The sequence below is a fragment of the Coloeus monedula genome (genome assembly GCF_965178545.1).
Source record: "Coloeus monedula genome assembly, chromosome: 4".
Taxonomy (NCBI): domain Eukaryota; kingdom Metazoa; phylum Chordata; class Aves; order Passeriformes; family Corvidae; genus Coloeus; species Coloeus monedula.
The window spans coordinates 27,051,871-27,068,059 of NC_138784.1; the positions used below are offsets into that span (position 1 = coordinate 27,051,871).

The 16,189-nt window shown below is 51.5% G+C and overlaps 2 protein-coding genes across 4 annotated transcripts; one reads left to right on the top strand and one right to left on the bottom strand.

Annotated features, from left to right (window-relative positions):
* The first annotated feature begins 1,358 nt into the window (after nt 1-1,358).
* SERHL2 (serine hydrolase like 2) lies at nt 1,359-10,587 on the top strand. 3 transcript variants are annotated; one of them, XM_082280860.1, is made up of 12 exons: nt 1,359-1,485; nt 2,888-3,112; nt 3,184-3,297; nt 4,361-4,402; nt 5,128-5,147; nt 5,339-5,413; nt 6,171-6,280; nt 6,550-6,629; nt 6,965-6,999; nt 7,759-7,835; nt 9,248-9,341; nt 9,667-10,587. In XM_082280860.1, the coding sequence occupies exons 2-12, from the start codon at nt 2,965-2,967 to the stop codon at nt 9,781-9,783; spliced, it is 912 nt and encodes a 303-aa protein (XP_082136986.1). In that variant the 5' UTR covers nt 1,359-1,485; nt 2,888-2,964; the 3' UTR covers nt 9,784-10,587. The 3 variants fall into 3 exon arrangements, with proteins under 3 accessions (XP_082136986.1, XP_082136987.1, XP_082136988.1); XM_082280861.1 differs by having other exon boundaries at nt 7,762-7,835; XM_082280862.1 differs by lacking the exons at nt 9,248-9,341; nt 9,667-10,587 and adding an exon at nt 7,934-8,281.
* A 771-nt stretch (nt 10,588-11,358) lies between these two features.
* Nucleotides 11,359-15,018, bottom strand: RRP7A (ribosomal RNA processing 7 homolog A). Its single transcript, XM_082280581.1, has 7 exons — nt 14,958-15,018; nt 14,407-14,549; nt 14,093-14,218; nt 13,693-13,816; nt 12,979-13,076; nt 12,370-12,568; nt 11,359-11,877 (listed from the first exon to the last, which is right to left on the bottom strand). Exons 1-7 carry the CDS (start codon nt 15,007-15,009, stop codon nt 11,792-11,794), a joined length of 828 nt encoding a protein of 275 aa, XP_082136707.1. The 5' UTR covers nt 15,010-15,018; the 3' UTR covers nt 11,359-11,791.
* Nucleotides 15,019-16,189: the final 1,171 nt, after the last annotated feature.

Genomic DNA, 16,189 nt, shown 5'->3' on the forward strand with positions numbered 1-16,189 from the left:
CTAGCAGCAGCCACTGCCTAACAATTACACTGCCGTCTGGTGGCTTCTTAAGCAGGAATTCCAGGAATTTAGAGGAGGGCCCTGCCCTCTGCAGCAATTGATTATTGCGTGCATTTTACACATCTGTTCTGCCAAGCTGTCTCTTGCTTTTCACCTTTTGTAATCAGCCACCCACCTCTGACAGTTGTAGGAGAGAAGCTGTAGAAGTTACTGTGGCCTCTCTCCCTCTGCAAGGATCCCCAGCACTTGTAGTCTGCTTTCCTGCTCCTCCAGCATGGAGGCCTAAGAAAAACCAAGGCACTGGACACTTTGCAAACCTGTAAAAATTCACGTTCTGATTTCCTTTCTAATGGTTCACAAGGAGAGGAGGCTGTGAGCTACACAGCGCTTTTGTTTCTTTTCAATGATGGGTCCCCAAGGTTACGTTTCAACTGCCATGGTGCAGGGCCTGTTTTGCCAGGATGAGCTAGAGCTAGGCAGGAGAAATAGGGCTGTAAACTTCTACACTGGTTTCTGTCAAGCTTTTTAGGCTGTTCTGAAAATATATTGTGTAATTTAGGAGACCGATGTGCTGAACTGAACACAGGGCTTTCAGTTACCAATATAAAAATGATTCCCTAAGAACATACATTCATCCTGCTTTCTCCAGCTGTTCCAGCAGGGGGTCCCACTGCTCACAGTGTGATTTGACTTTGCTTCCTTTGACCGCAGAGTCCTTGACTGAAGAGGAATTGTGGTCTGCATTAGGCCTAGCAGACGGACTGCTGGAGGGAATGAGAGGCACCAGCAAGCAGCCATACTTAGGTATTGACTTTCTTGAAATTTGGTCTATGCAGACACCACCTTTTTGTGCAACAAATGAGGTGAGCTGTATAGAAACCTCTCCATTTGAGAGGGGTCTGTTTTCGCAGAAGAGGAGTGGAGCGGCTAAGGCAGTGCTGTCTGCTGTGTATCTGTGGCAGCTTGGCCCTGTGGTAGAGTCAGTTCACTGCGATGGGTCACAGTATGGGAGGGTGACTCTTGTCCCTGAAGCAACACAATTCCAACAAGAGTTAGGAGTTCAGAAGAGTCTCTCTATCAGAGAGTGACAGAAGTGCAGTGTTGGCGTCGAGCACTGGGCCTGTTTGATGTCAATATGAAGTTCCTGGGTCACAGTTAAAACATCTCACACTGTGTCACCACAGTACAGGCAGTTTCCATCATCAGTAATACGTCTTCTGGAGGTAGTCAAGGACGCAGCCATACCTCCTTGATTTCAACTCGTCAGAGATTCCTATCATGCCCAGCAGTTTTTTCGCAGCTTCAGACCCCACAGCCAGCGTTAAGTCTAGGTTCCTCTCACAGAGCCCGATCCAGACAGAAGCGGGGGCGGAGGCCGGGTCGCCCCGGGGAGGCGGGCAGCGGGGCGGTGCAGCCGGCCCGGCCCGCCCTGCCCGGCCCGGCCCTGCCGCCGCCTCTGCTCAGCCGGCCCGGCCGCACGGAGCGGTAGGAAGGGGCCGGGGTGCCCCGGGAGGGCGGTGCGGGGAGCGGGGGCCGGGTCGGCCGTGGCGCTCCGGGGGCTGCTCTCGGCGCCGGACGGGGGTCTGTCCCCAGGCAGCCCTTCCTCGGGGCCGAGACCGGGACCAGACGCTCCAGGGCGCCCAGAGGCGAAGGCCCAAGTGTAGCAGCGCCTCCTGCCCGCCCAGGGAGGCCTCACCCTGGGGCCGGGGGGATCGCAGGGCTGGAGCCCCGCTGGGCCCAGGCAGGACTGCCCGGGTAGAGCCATCAGGCTCTGCCAGGAGCCCAGGCCGTCAGGAAAGGGCAGGTCATGGTCACACCGGAAAGTCAGCCCACGGTTGGTTGCCGGGATCTGGCCCGGCGAGGGCAGCTCGGGTCAGACACAGCCCCGTGATCAGCAGGCAGGGCCACGGCTCCTGGGGCGAGGGCGTCGCTGATGGAGGCCGGCACTCCTGCAGCGCTGCTGCGGCTGGTCCTGGGCCGAGCTTAAACACGCTTATGCGGAACCCCAGGCTTGGCTGATTGGGACCATCAGGGCCCTGACAGCAGCCTGCCCCCTCTTTCCTCACACCTTAGAGAGGTATGGGCTCATGAAAGACTTGTTGTAGAGTGATTTAATTGCTGTACGGTCTCAGAGGGCTACTTAAGGGAGCAGGTATGCAAGACGAGTCACCTGGAAGGGGATACGACATGAGAGACATGGGGATAGGGGTAGTCAGGTTGCCCATGGCTTGGGGGTAAAAGGGAAATGTTTAAACCACCATTGGAGGGTCCCCAGAGACTGGGTTTCACTCAGGAGCTGGGACTTGAGCAAGGGTCAGTGACTGTCAGGTAGATGAGATGGTTTGAGGTCGAGCAAGTGCCTGGCAGGTTGTGGACCCATATCCCATGGAAGCTCCCCGGCCCTGAGGGGTGTGCAGGCGGGTGGCAGCAGTGACCTGCTATGCAGCATGGAGCCAGCTGCTCTCGTGAATGTGCCAACCGGTGGTGCGAAAGAGAAGCACCAAGGTAATGGAGGACAAGGTGGTAACAGTCTGATGCTGGAGGCAACATCCTTATTCCCCAAACTGTCTTTTTGGTCCAGGACAGGTGCCTGGCTGACTGCAGCTAGCTGGGGGAGTTCTGCATGGTTCCCTCTTGCCAGATCTCCTGCGCCTTCTGGTCGTGTTGCAGCTGCTGCAGAGACAGAAATAAGGCTTTCTCCTCCTGCGTAGGGAAAGCTTATTTCTTCCTAGGAGCATAGCTAGTACGTGCTGGGAGGAGGATTCCCCAAACAGGCAGTCAGGAACGGCAGCTTGGGATGTTGAATGGGGAGCTATAAATCAGCAAGCTGCTAATTAAGACCACAGGAGGCTGGTGAGTTACTAAAGACCTGTATTACTCTTTTCAGAGCTTTAGACCATTAACAAGACCCCTGGGACCTACTCCAAGCACGTGACTCTCCAAGGACATCACCCTATTTTGGGCATGTTCTCGGAATTGAAATTCCCTGTGCCCTGGGGACATGTGGCAGCCAAGGCCTGGGGACCCTCGGAGGGACACCCTGTGCTGTGTCTGCATGGCTGGTTGGACAATGCCAACACCTTTGACAAGCTCATTCCACTGCTCCCCAGAGGTAGGTCTGGCTCATCAGGATGGCTTGTGTTGTGTGGCAGGGCTGCACATCTGGTACTCTTTCCCTTTCAGGTTATTACTATGTGGCAATGGATTTTTCTGGTCACGGTTTGTCGTCCCACCGACCTGCAGGCTGCCCCTACCATTTCCTAGATTACGTGACCGACGTGCGCCGGGTGGCAGCAGGTGGGTAGTTGAAGGAACCCTCGAGTGGGTGCTTGTGCAGAGGGTGCTGTATTAGTCCTGCTCTTTACAACAAGCAGGCAGCATTTAACTGCTAGGAGAGGAATCAGTTCCCCCTGCTTCTCAGTTTGATGTTAGCCAGTGCTTTGTGACTGAATAAGCATCCATCCCTCTTTCTCATTGTTTTGGGAAAGGAAGAGATGGTAAGCCCCAGGTGTTTCTATACTAAAAAAGCAGTAGCAGTGCAGTGGTGGATGCAACTAAATTGTTTTGCCAGACTGGCTTTTTGTAAGCAGTCAGTGACCCCTAACCAGTGTTAGGTGTAAGTTGGAAGCTTCTGGTTCTCCCTGATGGCAGTTTGCTACTTGCTTTAGTATCATACAAATAAATCTGAAAGTCAAAGTGTCCTGTATTCCTAATAACTCCTGATGTAACTGTCTATCTGTATACTTGTGAAACTTGTGGTTTTACATCCCTCATTCAGTACACAAGAGCCTCTAGAAGCTCTCAGATGTTCCAGAGGGTAAACCCCATCTTTCAGGGAGGTATATTTCAGATGGGCAGCACAGATAGAGCGGTGTTTTCCTATAAGCCTCCCAGAGTGCCCTAAAAATGGACTGAAGAGCCTGATGTGCTAAATGGTGCAGAAGGCTTTCACTTGGAATCCCTCAATGCAGCAGACCTGGCTCTGTGTCCTCACATGTCTTGCAGAATGCCCTGCAGCAGGATGCTCTGTCAAGGTTTCTCTCTTCCACCAGATGCTGCCCAGTTAGGCTCCTCTGCTTCTTGCCAGTCTCATGTCTGGCAGTGAATGGGAATTTGTTGGAGTTTGTTTGGCATACAGAGAGAGCTTGAGAGCTGTATGACTTAACTACCATTGAAATGAGGTGGTGAATGCTCTTTTTCTTTAAAACTGGCCTACTTAGCTGCTTAGTTTCTGGATTAAGAAACAAATTAGGCAGTGCAAAAGCCCTCCTGGGAGAAAGGGCCCATGTCAGAGGAGAAGCAGCAAGATGCTGCTGCTCTGGTTTCTAATGCAGCACTGTTTTTGTCTGTTGCCATTTAGCCTTGCAGTGGAGACGGTTCACCCTGATGGGTCACAGTATGGGTAAGTGGCTCTAGTTCTTGTAAGATGTGAGACTAATAGAAATCAGTAGATAATTAATTTCCAAGAGATGCTACTAGGAGCTGGGTTGGAATATTTATTATATTATGTCAAGTACCAGGTTCCTGCTTGAGTGATTCAAAAATCTGTGCCCTTGTTTGAAATGCCTCTGCTTTCAAGACTGTGTAGTACAGACAGGGATAAAACTCTTGCTGTGAGCATTTCCCCCACTCACAGGAGGGAACAGCAATTGGCAAAGAGGGGTGGTCTACACAGGAGAATTCACAGCAGGCCTTCGTGCCTGATCCCCACAAAGCCTGGGAACAGACAGCCCATTTGGTGGGCTATAAAGCCTCCTGAGGGGAACTGGAATCCAAGATCCATCCCTTCAAGCTTGGAGTATGATTTAATTTTGCCACAATTTGGAGTTTGCTTCCCAGGCCTGCTCTGGTCACAGCTAACAGGACCTGCACACCAAGGCATTTTAAACAGTAACTCCTCCTTGGCCTTTGCTGCCTGAGGGTGGTGGAAATGGCACACGATGGGGAATACAGCAGGTCAACAGCCCTGGTCTCTGCCTGCATCCAGAGCTCTCCTTTGTACTGGGGCTTTGTCCCATGGTACAATGCACATTTTTATTTCTGAGGCAGCTTCTGCTGTGGGGAAGGGGAATTTCTGTTACCAGGGGTTGTTCTGTGCATAACCGAGCACCCTTTTCTCCTTTGCAGGTGGGGCTGTGGCAGGAATGGTGAGTAAAGCATCATTTCTTCATGGGGTTGTGATTTCTGCAGCTGCAACAACAAATGGGAGAGGAATGAAGGGACAGACCTGGAGCTCAGGGGAGGAGAGACCCTTCCCATACCTCTCTCCCATGTAGCAGGATAAAGACATCACTCAGTGCTCAGCTTTTCATTCTCTTATTGTTTCATCTCTCCTCAGTTTTGTTTCCTTTATCCTGAGATGGTGGACAAGCTGATCCTGCTGGAAACTCTTGGCTTTCTTCTGGCTCCAGAGGTTAGATCTCATGTGTCCTTCCCTTCACTTTTTAAAAATAGAAAAATAGATTTTTTTTTTAATTTCCCTCGTTTTTTCAGAGAAAGCACTGATGTGACCACTTCCTGGCAGGTCACACAAGTCCCAGGGCTCTTCCTTCTGGCAGGCACTGATCTGCTCCTTGTTGCACAGACTGAAGTCCATCCTTAGGCTGGCCCTTGGGGCACACTTGCTAGAGCTCCACATCCTGCAGTCCCTTAGCACTGAAATTTACTTGTATGTGCCAAGCCCTTGTACAAAGGAAACTGGAACCTCTGTCCAGGCAACTGCCAGCTGAGGTTATCTTTTTACCAACAGCTTGTTGGGTGACCTGGGTACAAGATTGGTGGATTTCTTTGTCTGTTCCTGGCGGTCCATAAAGCTACATTCCCAACTTGCCATCATTGCCACCAGATGCTGGAGCTTTCATTGGCAGAAGCGGGACAGAAGCCCTAGGTCAGGGAGACAAAAGATACCAAACTTTGGAGAGTTGTCCTCAACTCAGAAATGAGGTAGGAAGGGTTAGAAAAGATTGCAAGGATAAAAAGTTAGTAAGTTCACTACAGCATTATTGATGTTCCCTTTCTCCCAGAAATGGGCATTTTTAATAAGATACCCATAACTGGTACCAGTTCAGAGGGATGTTGAAGGGTGAAATTCCCTCCTCCACACTTTGGTAAGGGGTAAAATCATCCAGAAGAGAGGGGTTACTCCTCCTCCCTGCCTCTCTGTGTTTCAGGACACTGAGGCATGGCTGACATCTAAAAGGAAGGTGATTGACAGATTACTGAGTCTGGAGGCAAAGCAGCAAACCCCCAAGGCACGGAGCCCCAAAGCAGCATTGCAGAGGTGGGTTCCCATCCATCCTCTTCATTTACTGTCTGCCCTCACCTTGACAGAGTTACAGCTGCACAAATGAGAAAGGAAAACTGTCCCTGCATTTCACCTTTCAAGTCCTCTGGAATCCCAGCAAGACCTTTTGCTTCTGCTGCTAGAAGCTGCTGCTTCTTCCTGCTCCTTTCTGAAGCAGCCTGAGAGCTCGCTGTCACCTAGTCATGCCATTTTTGTTTCCCTTCCTCCCTTCCAGCAGCACAATCTCTCTGCCATGTCTCCCTCAGGCTCTTAGAAGCAAACAGCCATCTGACAGCAGAAGGTGGGGCAATCCTGCTGCAGCGAGGAGCAACTGAGACACCCGCTGGTAAAGGGCTGTGTGGTGCTGGGCCACTGCTGGGTGTGGGAAGGGACTGGTGCCAATAGCCATTGTCTTCTGCAGGGTACAGGGTGCCCTAGCTACAAGTTTACACAGCCTGAATGGGATCAATTAAGTCTGGAGGCAGAGTGCTCCATTCCCAGCAACTGAATTTGTTGCTCAAGTCCTAGAACAGCTAAAGAAAATAAATTTAAAAAAGGAGAAATCTGAATTAATCCTATTCCTCCTATCTCAAAAGGTCTTAGGCAGACCCCAAAAGTGAGTTAAAACATAACAACTCCTGCTCCTATGAAACATGAAAACCTTCTGTTTTTTTTTTCCAGGGCTGGTGTATAACAGAGACATGAGAGCCCGTACGGTGAGCACTGCTCTTCTGATGTAGCCCCCTGCTACTTTGGAGCCCTGACCTTACAGGACACTCAGACAGAGGATGCCTGCTCACTGAGCCAGGCCCTGCCTCCACCCAGCCACTTACTTTCCACTTCCCTAATTCCCACATCTCCTTTAAATGCTGCTTTTAAAGGCCTGCACTTGATCATTGATTCAGCTTACAGAGTCACTGGAAAATGTTACTGCTTATTTTTTTAGAAGTTCCTCCGCCCCAGGGCCTCCTGGCCACATTTTCGTGCTGTTATAACTCTTCAGGCAGCAGAGGGATGGATGCTTTCTATCAGCTTCTTTGTCAGGTGACCTGAATAAGAAGGGGACTGGAGCAGAGTCCTTACGTTTGGTATTTTGATAGTTTTGTGCCACTTCTGAGCAAATAGGGCCTCCTCTACCTGTGCCACTGCCAGGATATGGAAGCCAGGGTAATGTACTCTCTCCTTTTTAGTAAAAAGATTTTTAAAGCTTTTCTCCATGAGATCATTCCCATATGTGCTGCAGCCCAGCAGGCAATGTTGTTGGCAGCCCTGAAACACAGCTGGACAAAAGGAGCCTTTGCAGAGCCAGCTACTCCTTTGTGCAGCCTGGATGCTTGTCATGTCCCAGCATGGAAGCTTCAGGGCCACAGCTACTTCAGCCTTCAGAGCCACGTGTGTAGGAGGGCTTGGGGACACCCTCTGCCCCCAGCTGCTGTCCCTGACCTTTGGCACTTTCTCTGTCTTTGCACCTGCAGCAGAGTCGAGAGTTCTTCACGGTGGAGCAGTGTGTGAAGCTCCTGCAGAAGATCCAGGACCGTGTTCTCATCATTGTGTGAGTGAGGCACAAGCCAAACCAACCCTTCCTGTCTCCCTCAGTGGAAGGAATGAAGGCTAGCAAGGAGTCCTCCACTACCCCTTCCTTTACACCAGTCATCCAGACCTTTGGCCAGCTGGTGTAACAGCACAGCCCCACATGTGAGAAGGTATTTCCCAGTTCTCCACCACTGCCCTGGGTTGGACAGGCTCCTGGAGAAGGCAGAGAGCAACTGGAACATCCTGCCAGCCTGGCACTCTACTTTCAGGTGAAAGGCTGACTGAGGAAATACTAGTCCTGCCCCATCTTCCCCATGCTCCTGGCTTCACAATCCCATCTCACAACTTTCCATTCCTTGGTGCTACAGCCAGGGGCCATCCTGGCAAATATGTGACCCTCCATGGCACCACACCTACTTGCTATCCTTCTGACCTGACTCTACCCCAATTGGCAACCCAACCTGCCCCCTTCTTCAGACCCCAAAAGCTCTTGCCTGAGCAAACAGGTGAAACTACAGCAGTCCCCATCTCCTTCAGCTGCTCCTGGAGCCCCTGGCCTGACTGAGCTCCTGCAAGCTCTCCTGTGGCACTGGGGCAAGAAGCTCTGGGGACATGGCCCTAGAGCACAGAGCCCCACAAGCTGTTAAGCTGTCTGGGTGCACAGCTTCTGCAAGTCATCCTCTGCATTTTTCCCATCTCTTTGGAGGGCAAAGTGTGCAGGGCTCTGGCTACCTTGGCTCGTGGGGTGCTGTTAAAAGATTGTCTAGAAAACAAGAGGAAGTGCTAGCAGTTGAGAAAAGAGGTACAGTTTTGGCCTCCCTGATCTGTTTTAGTATCATAAGAGGTTACAGAAATGTAACATTGTGATGACGTCAAGTCCTCTGGGCCACAGAGATGCCTTTGAGCCTGGGATGTCTCCTTGTCCTGTCACCAGCACAGTAGGATGCAGCATGATCTTAGCTCTGCAGGAGATCTAATGCTGACTTCTCCAGGGCAACTGCCCTGGTACCTCTCTCTCTGAGCAGGGCATACCCTGTTTAAATAAGCAGCAAGGAGAGGCAGAAGGGACTGAGGGGAGATGTGTAAACTCTAAGGAAAAGTTAAGAGCAGAAGGCAGAATGGGGGCAGGGAACAATGTTCTCAGACCAGTTACAGAGCCAGCCCTGGGAGGACAGTATTTAGCCAGTCTCCACTGATACTACTAGGCAGTCACCCAAGGTTTTAGAGAGAGTTTGACAGCTGCTTAGCCAAGCTGTGCAGTGCACTCTGACTACCACCTATGACCCTGTCACCCTGCTGTTTATGAGCAGCCTGGAAAGAACAGGGACTATCACCCCACTGTCTTGGGGACAACTGCTTCTGCCCAGAATAGCCACAAAGACAAATGGAGGCACAGTGAGTGCTATACTGAGCCTTGCTGTTGTTTTTCAGATCACAAGATGGACTCTTGGTACCGCACAACCTGCCCAGCAGAAATGACTTTGTGAAAGCCCTGCAGGAGGCATTCGAGTCTACCCTCAAAGAGGTGAGAGCAAACTTCATCCTTGCATCTCTGTTTGCCACCAACCTGGGAGCAGCAGCTGGGAAGCAGCTGATCTTGGTGGACACCCTCCACTAGGTGATTTGTCCTGAACAGCACAGCCCTCACACCAGGGGCAGGGGGGGAGACAACTTTGTCCCTGCTGCCTAAGTCCCAAGTTAGTGCTGCCCTCTGGACCCAGCTGCTCCCTGGTCCTCCCATTTCTGTCTTGCCTCACTTGCCCTGCCCCTTCCCCTAAGTGTCACACAGCAAACAATGTGTGCCTGAGGGAACACTTTCCTGGTCCACATCTTGTGTCCTTTCCCTCCAGCACATCCAGCTAGTAGAGGTGCCTGGGAGTCATTTTGTGCACCTGAACGAGCCCGAGGTGGTATCTGGGATCATCAGCAACTTCCTGACAGCACAGAACACCAGGGCCAGACTCTAGGAAGCCCTCAGAGCTGCAGCAGTCCAGGAGAACTGGGAGCTAACAAGCAAAGCTCCAGAGTTGTCACCATTCCTACCTCGCACCCAACATCAGATTGTGATACTCTTTCCTATGCTTAGCTCACTGCAGGGTGGAAGCAGGTCTGCCAGGGGTTCTCTGAAGGAGAGCTGAGCAAAGTATCTCATTTGCCAAAGGGAGGAGTCCTTGCTCCACTTCCAGCTCTGTGAGTACAGGGATAGAGCCCCAAAGTGGCCTTCCCCTTGGCTTACACCGAACTTGCACCCTGAAACAGAGCAGAACACAGGCAGAGGCACCCTCTGTGACAGCAGCAGATCAGCTTTGGCACTGCAAGAGAGGTGGCTCATCTTGCCTCCTTCCTGAGGATGGTACAGACAGGCTGCTCCCAGGATTTAACCCACTGACAAACAAGGAAAGTTCTACTTCACTGCTTACTTCCGTAGATGCCTGAGCTCAGAGGGCCTCAGTGTCTCTGTTCTACTATGAGAGCTACTGGTTTTTTCAGAATCAGCTTAAATAAGAGCTCTCCTGTGCAGAGAAGGCCATTTTAATGAATGCTAGAGAATGTCCCTAAATCCTCTAGCTGAAGCAGCTGCGAGAACTACAAATTATGGAAAAGTTGGCAAAGATTATTTCTGTCCTAAATAAAGATTAATGTCCTAATGTTAAGTCTGTCTTCTTGACTCTGTAGGAGAACAAACCTCCTTTCTCTTTCAGGCCGCTCACCCAAGCGGCTAAAATGCGTCTTGGGAGGCAGCAATTTTTACACACTGTCTGCCTTGGGTAGGCTATATTAAGGATCTGCCTCCTAGTTAAATTGATGCACAAAGCCCACTGAAGCCGGCAGGCCTGTCATCTCCGCAAGCAATGCAAACTGGATCTGCAGTGAGTTTTTAAGGAGAGGAGATCCATTTTATCTCAGCTCTCTGGAATTTACCACCACTTCCACCTTACATTCATGGTCACATCTCTAGTGAGGCTGCAGGTAGTAAAATAAATGTGTAAAAGCCTGGGGCTGGGTGGGTTACTTCGATCACACACCTACCACTATGTCTAAAGCTGCACAAATGCTACAGGAGCACTACAAAAGCATTGCCCTACAACTAAACGTGCCTGCTGCCATCCTTACCTGCCTTCTGTGGGCTGGGGACAGGCCGTGGAGAGTCTGGTTTCTCCTTCCAAACCAGGCTGCTCAAAGTGGCATTTGTTTTTGCAACAGTGCTGGGTATCAGGAATTTCCCATGGCCTAGACATGGCTGCAGAGCTCCATGCACAGCTGGATGACTGGGCACTGCATCACCTGGCTAAGAGGGAGCTGCCACAAAGGGAATCACCAGATGGGATAGGGCTCTGTACCAAACCACTGATCTTTCCTTGTGACAACAGGCCTGGGAACTTCGCAGTTAGGCTTTTTCCTAGAGTCACTTCCCTCCTCTTTCCTTCAATAAAATGTGCAAATGAGCACCAGGTTACAAGCCATGATTTTTACCACCACCCCAGCACACAAGAAGCTGTTTCCCACAGGAGACCAGGGGGGGAGAGAGAAGCATTCCCATGTTCTGAAAACAGTAGCAGCAGTTTATTTACAGTTCTTCAGCCATTCCCTGCCTTTGCAGAGGCTGTGCTAGGTCAATCCCAATTCTCACCAAGCTTTAGGAGGTGTGTCTTTGGGTGGCAGGGAGATACAGGTTGTCACAGGATGTGCCTCAGCCCCTTGACCTGAGCAGCCTGAAAAGTGGTGCCACAGGGTCGAGTGACAGAAGAGCAGGAGAATACTGGTGTAAGTAAAGGGAACTCTCCTCCGGAGGATACTGGTGCAAGTAAAGGGAACTCTCCTCCAGCAAGAGTTGCTGGCATCTCCCAATTCCAATCCAAGGGTAGAGGCAACCCAAATCTGCCTCAATTCCTTAAAATCCTTTGGCAAACAGAGTCAGTAGGTATCTCTCCTACCCTCTCCAGCACAGGCACCTGAGGAACAGCTCAGCACAACCTAGTATGGCCGAAACTTGCGCTGGGCTCGCATCAGTGCGATCCTCTGCTTGTCCTCCTCAAATTTCTTCCTCAACTGGGCAATGTCTAAAACACGGAGAAAAAGAAAGAACAGGTCACACGGGAGCAGCAGATCTCCCTCTCCTGGGAACTTCACTTCCACACACCAGGAGGGACTGAGTCTCAACAGCCACAAACACACGCTTCTCAGAGCGGGTCGTTTTACACCTGGGCTGAGTGCCAAGCTGGGGCTCCAGCCGTTCATCTCCGGCGGTGCTGCAGCTCCCTCTTGGGGAGGAATCTGGCTAGTTCCCCCCTTCAATCGCTGCCTTTGTGCAGACTGAACAAGCATCTCTTGGAAAATCACGACCTGCACACCCTCCCACAAAATATTCCAGCAGCCCTTGGTAGGACAAGTGGTGGTAAGAGCCCTTCCAAGAGCTGGCAAGGCCATTCAGACCCAGCCAGCCCTTTGCTGGCAGCTGGACATAACCTCCACTGAAGGCAGAAGGATGCTCCTTGAGCCGCAGTGTGAGAGACAAGACACGGGCAGGGGTAGGAGGAGATGTGCACACTCACGCTCTCTCTTGCTCTCACGATGCTGCCAGGCATAGAAATTGAGCAGCTCTTTTCGGGCCCTTTTCTGTTTCTCCTTCTCCAGCACGCGCAGGTTGGCGGCCTCTGTCCGGGGCAGGCCAGGCTTCCGGCCCTTCCGTGTCACCTTCACCCAGCCCTCCTCATCCGGAACACCCTCCTCCTTGGCTGCTTTGGCTTCTTCCTGTAAAGACAGGAGGGTGAGGCAGCCGAGTGCAGATGCACAGCCTGATGCACAGCTCCCCCACAGCCCTCCCTTAAACACAGGCAAAGTTACAGCTCCTGCTTCCACACAAGATTTAAAGGAAAGCATGGGATCAGGGCTGTAGGCATTCAACTCTCAGTCACAACATTGCATGCCAGCCAGGAAACAATTTATTTGTGGATATCTATTGTAAGCCCTGGGGAAAGGGTCAGGTGTTGCAGACCAAACCAGGGCCTGACCACCCATCAGCAACCAGGAGTAAAAAACCTCTGCCAAACAGAGGGACCCTCAACCCTTTCCACTATGGCTGGAGCACTGAGAAATCTCTCTTCTTTCCCTCTCCCCTAAGAAAACTGCTTAGCTGGGCTCCCTCCTTAGCCTGGCCTCACCTCTGCCATCTTTTTATCATAGTCTTGCATGTAGGCATCCACCTCAGCCTTCAGCTCCTTTGGATCCACGATGGAGGCCTCATAGCTGGCGATCCACTCTGAGACAGAGAGGGCACAAATCAGCAGTAGCTGCTCTTAGAAGCAGGCAAGTGTGGTGCTTTTGGGCAGCTCTAGAGGGAATTCTAGAGTGGGGGAAGGACACATCGTTCCCATTTGTGTTCAGCTTCCCCCCTGCCCCAGCTCAAACGGACTTGTGGCTGCAAGCACAACCAATATGTGATGGGAAGAGTTTGCAACATTCCCAGGCAGAAGTGGGCTAGCCTTAAGCCCAAGGGGCACAACATTCAGGGCTGTGTTTCTGTCAAGAGGTTATATGTTAAGTGCTGTCATCTTGACAGACAACTGGTGCCTGCTGCATGAGTCTAGTCTCCATTTTGAAGACAAGATGCAGACAGTATCTCTGAATCTATGCAATACTGAAAAAATGCCAGGAAAAAGCACTCTTCCAAGTGACCCCCTTTCTCCCATAGGGTCACTGGACCAAACTTCAACACCTGCTTCAATAACATTGCTACCCTGTGAATAATAAAAGCACAAAAAACACTGAACATCCCCCAGCTTAAAACAAAATGGGACACGCAGGGTAGGATTCAGCAGATGAGTGTAGTTCTTCCCTGCCATTAGCCAGTAGAAAGATAGCTAGAGCTGACATACTGCTAATGCCGGTTTTCACAGGGTGGCTCTCTGTTGATATTAGTAAGGGACCTTCCTGTGATAGAGCCTTGGCTGCCTGGACACCTGCTGGTTTCCTGAACACCACGTATGCTACTTGAAATCCCTAAAAGAAAAAAGCACCCAGGTGAGTCAGGTATGTCGGGGAAATCGGTGATAGAGCAAGGAACTGCAGTACAAATAACTTAAAAAAATAAAATAAAAATCAAACCACAAGTGACAGCAGGATAAGAAACAAAAGACAGTGTAAACTTAAGTAAGTAATCGTGTCACCCAATGCCCCATATGGTTTCCTGTGCCTCATGTTCTGAAGAGAACCATTCAGTACTTGCCATCTTTTCCCACTAAAGCATCAGTATTCCTCTCCCCCATGAGCTTTTACCTTTACAGTTTTGTGGTCGAAGAATTTGGACGTCAGTTTATCTTTTTTCTCTCCTGGCCCTGGCTTGTCGCAGATGTCCACAGACTGCACATGCCCGCAGCGAGAGAACAGCCTAGACAGAGAGTCCTTGACACGGACAGTAAGAGAAAACACGCGGTACAGCAAAGCAGGAGCGGTGCCTCCCACGCACAGCCTGCAGAGGTCTCCGGGCGGCTCCCCGGCCCCAGCCCGGCCCCCCGCCCGCAGCAGCCCAAGGCAGGCCGGCTCCCGGGCCCTCAAGGCACTGCCCTCGGCCCCGAGCCGCCCCCACTCACCGGGCCGCAGTATGGGGGCACGTTGAGGACGAAGAGCGTGCGGCGAGGCGGGTGCCCGGTGTCGGCCCCTTCCCGCACCTGGTGCTCCTTCACCAGCAGGCAGTGAGGCGAGCGCTGCCGCTCCGCGAACTTCACCGCCAGAGCTGCGAGGCACACACCAGTCTGAGACGCCGCTGCCGCCCCGTAGCCGCTCCCGGTGCCCCGCGCTGCCCCTCACCCGTGTACCCCGCCGGGCTCGCTCCCGGTGCCCCGCGCTGCCCCTCACCCGTGTACCCCGCCGGGCCCGCTCCCGGTGCCCCGCGCTGCCCCTCACCCGTGTACCCCGCCGGGCCCGCTCCCGGTGCCCCGCGCTGCCCCTCACCCGTGTACCCCGCCGGGCCCGCTCCCGGTACCCCGCCGGGCCCGCTCCCGGTGCCCCGCGCTGCCCCTCACCCGTGTACCCCGCCGGGCCCGCTCCCGGTGCCCCGCGCTGCCCCTCACCCGTGTACCCCGCCGGGCCCGCTCCCGGTACCCCGCCGGGCCCGCTCCCGGTACCCCGCGCTGCCCCTCACCCGTGTACCCCGGCGGCGCCGCTCCCGCCGCACGCGCCGTGGCGGCCGCCATCTTCTCTGCGCACGGTGGCGCGGGGGCCGCCGGGAGCTGTAGTTCCCCGGGAGCGGCGCGGCGCTGGTAATGGCGGCAGCGGGTGGAATCGCCGCAGCCCCGGGGTTGAATTTATGTTTTTGTAAAAGCAATGTAAAACTCAGGCACTGTCCTTAATCTGAGGGAAGCAAATAAATCTTAAAGATATGTAGAAACATTCAATGACAATTGTTTTTAAAGACTCTTGTTAATTAAAAAAACTCAAAAAAACCAAACTTTACAGAGGAAATTGTAATGGAAGACAGGACCATTCCAAAAATACTGAAGCAAGACTAATGTACGAAGTGACAGAATATGACGATATGGAGAGTTAACCCAACCAAATATCGCGTTATGAACATTATCGGAAGGTACATGCAAAAGCCATGAAAATATACCAAACTTGCACAATGTGGCATCACTTCAGAAGTCCTCACATTTTTGAAATAAAAGAAATGAACCCAGAACAAACAAAAGAAACACCATTACAAATTACCTACCACCTGACCTGGCCAGCCATTTAATTTAATGTCTAAATTAATGCACATTAATTTAGAGCGCAGGCAATGAGTATTTCATATGCAAGTTCATAATTTCTACCAGTCCAGAAAAAAAAACCCAACACAAAAATGTAACTATGTTGCATGAGGATGAATGTAGACAGATGTGAGGTCAGAAGGTGGTAGGTACGAAACCGTGATTAGCATGACAATTGCAGGACGTCCAGGAGAAACTGGAGAGCCAAGGTGAACCACCCGAAAAGGACTGAGAATAAGAGTTACTCTTGTTTGAGTGCCCAACAGAAGCCATGCAATGGTGCATTAAAGAGCTGACCAAGAACAGAATACCAATGTACACCAAGACATTGCTGTAAGACAAGTCATGGAGTGGTGTTTGGACAACCACTTAATTCACTGATTTATAAAAAATAAGAATATACTGCCATAGATCACAGAGCAGTCAGTAGTTCTTCCAAGGAAGTATGTCAATTTCATCATAAAACTCCCAGATAACCTAAACATAATGCAGAGTTTAACAGTAAGTTAAAATTTGGCTTTTCAATTGACATGAATCTATTAATTTTAAAAAAATCATTGAGGCTCCCCTTTCTTTCAGAAGAGGCAAGAGGTGCACTCACAATACGGCTTCACGTTTAAACGGC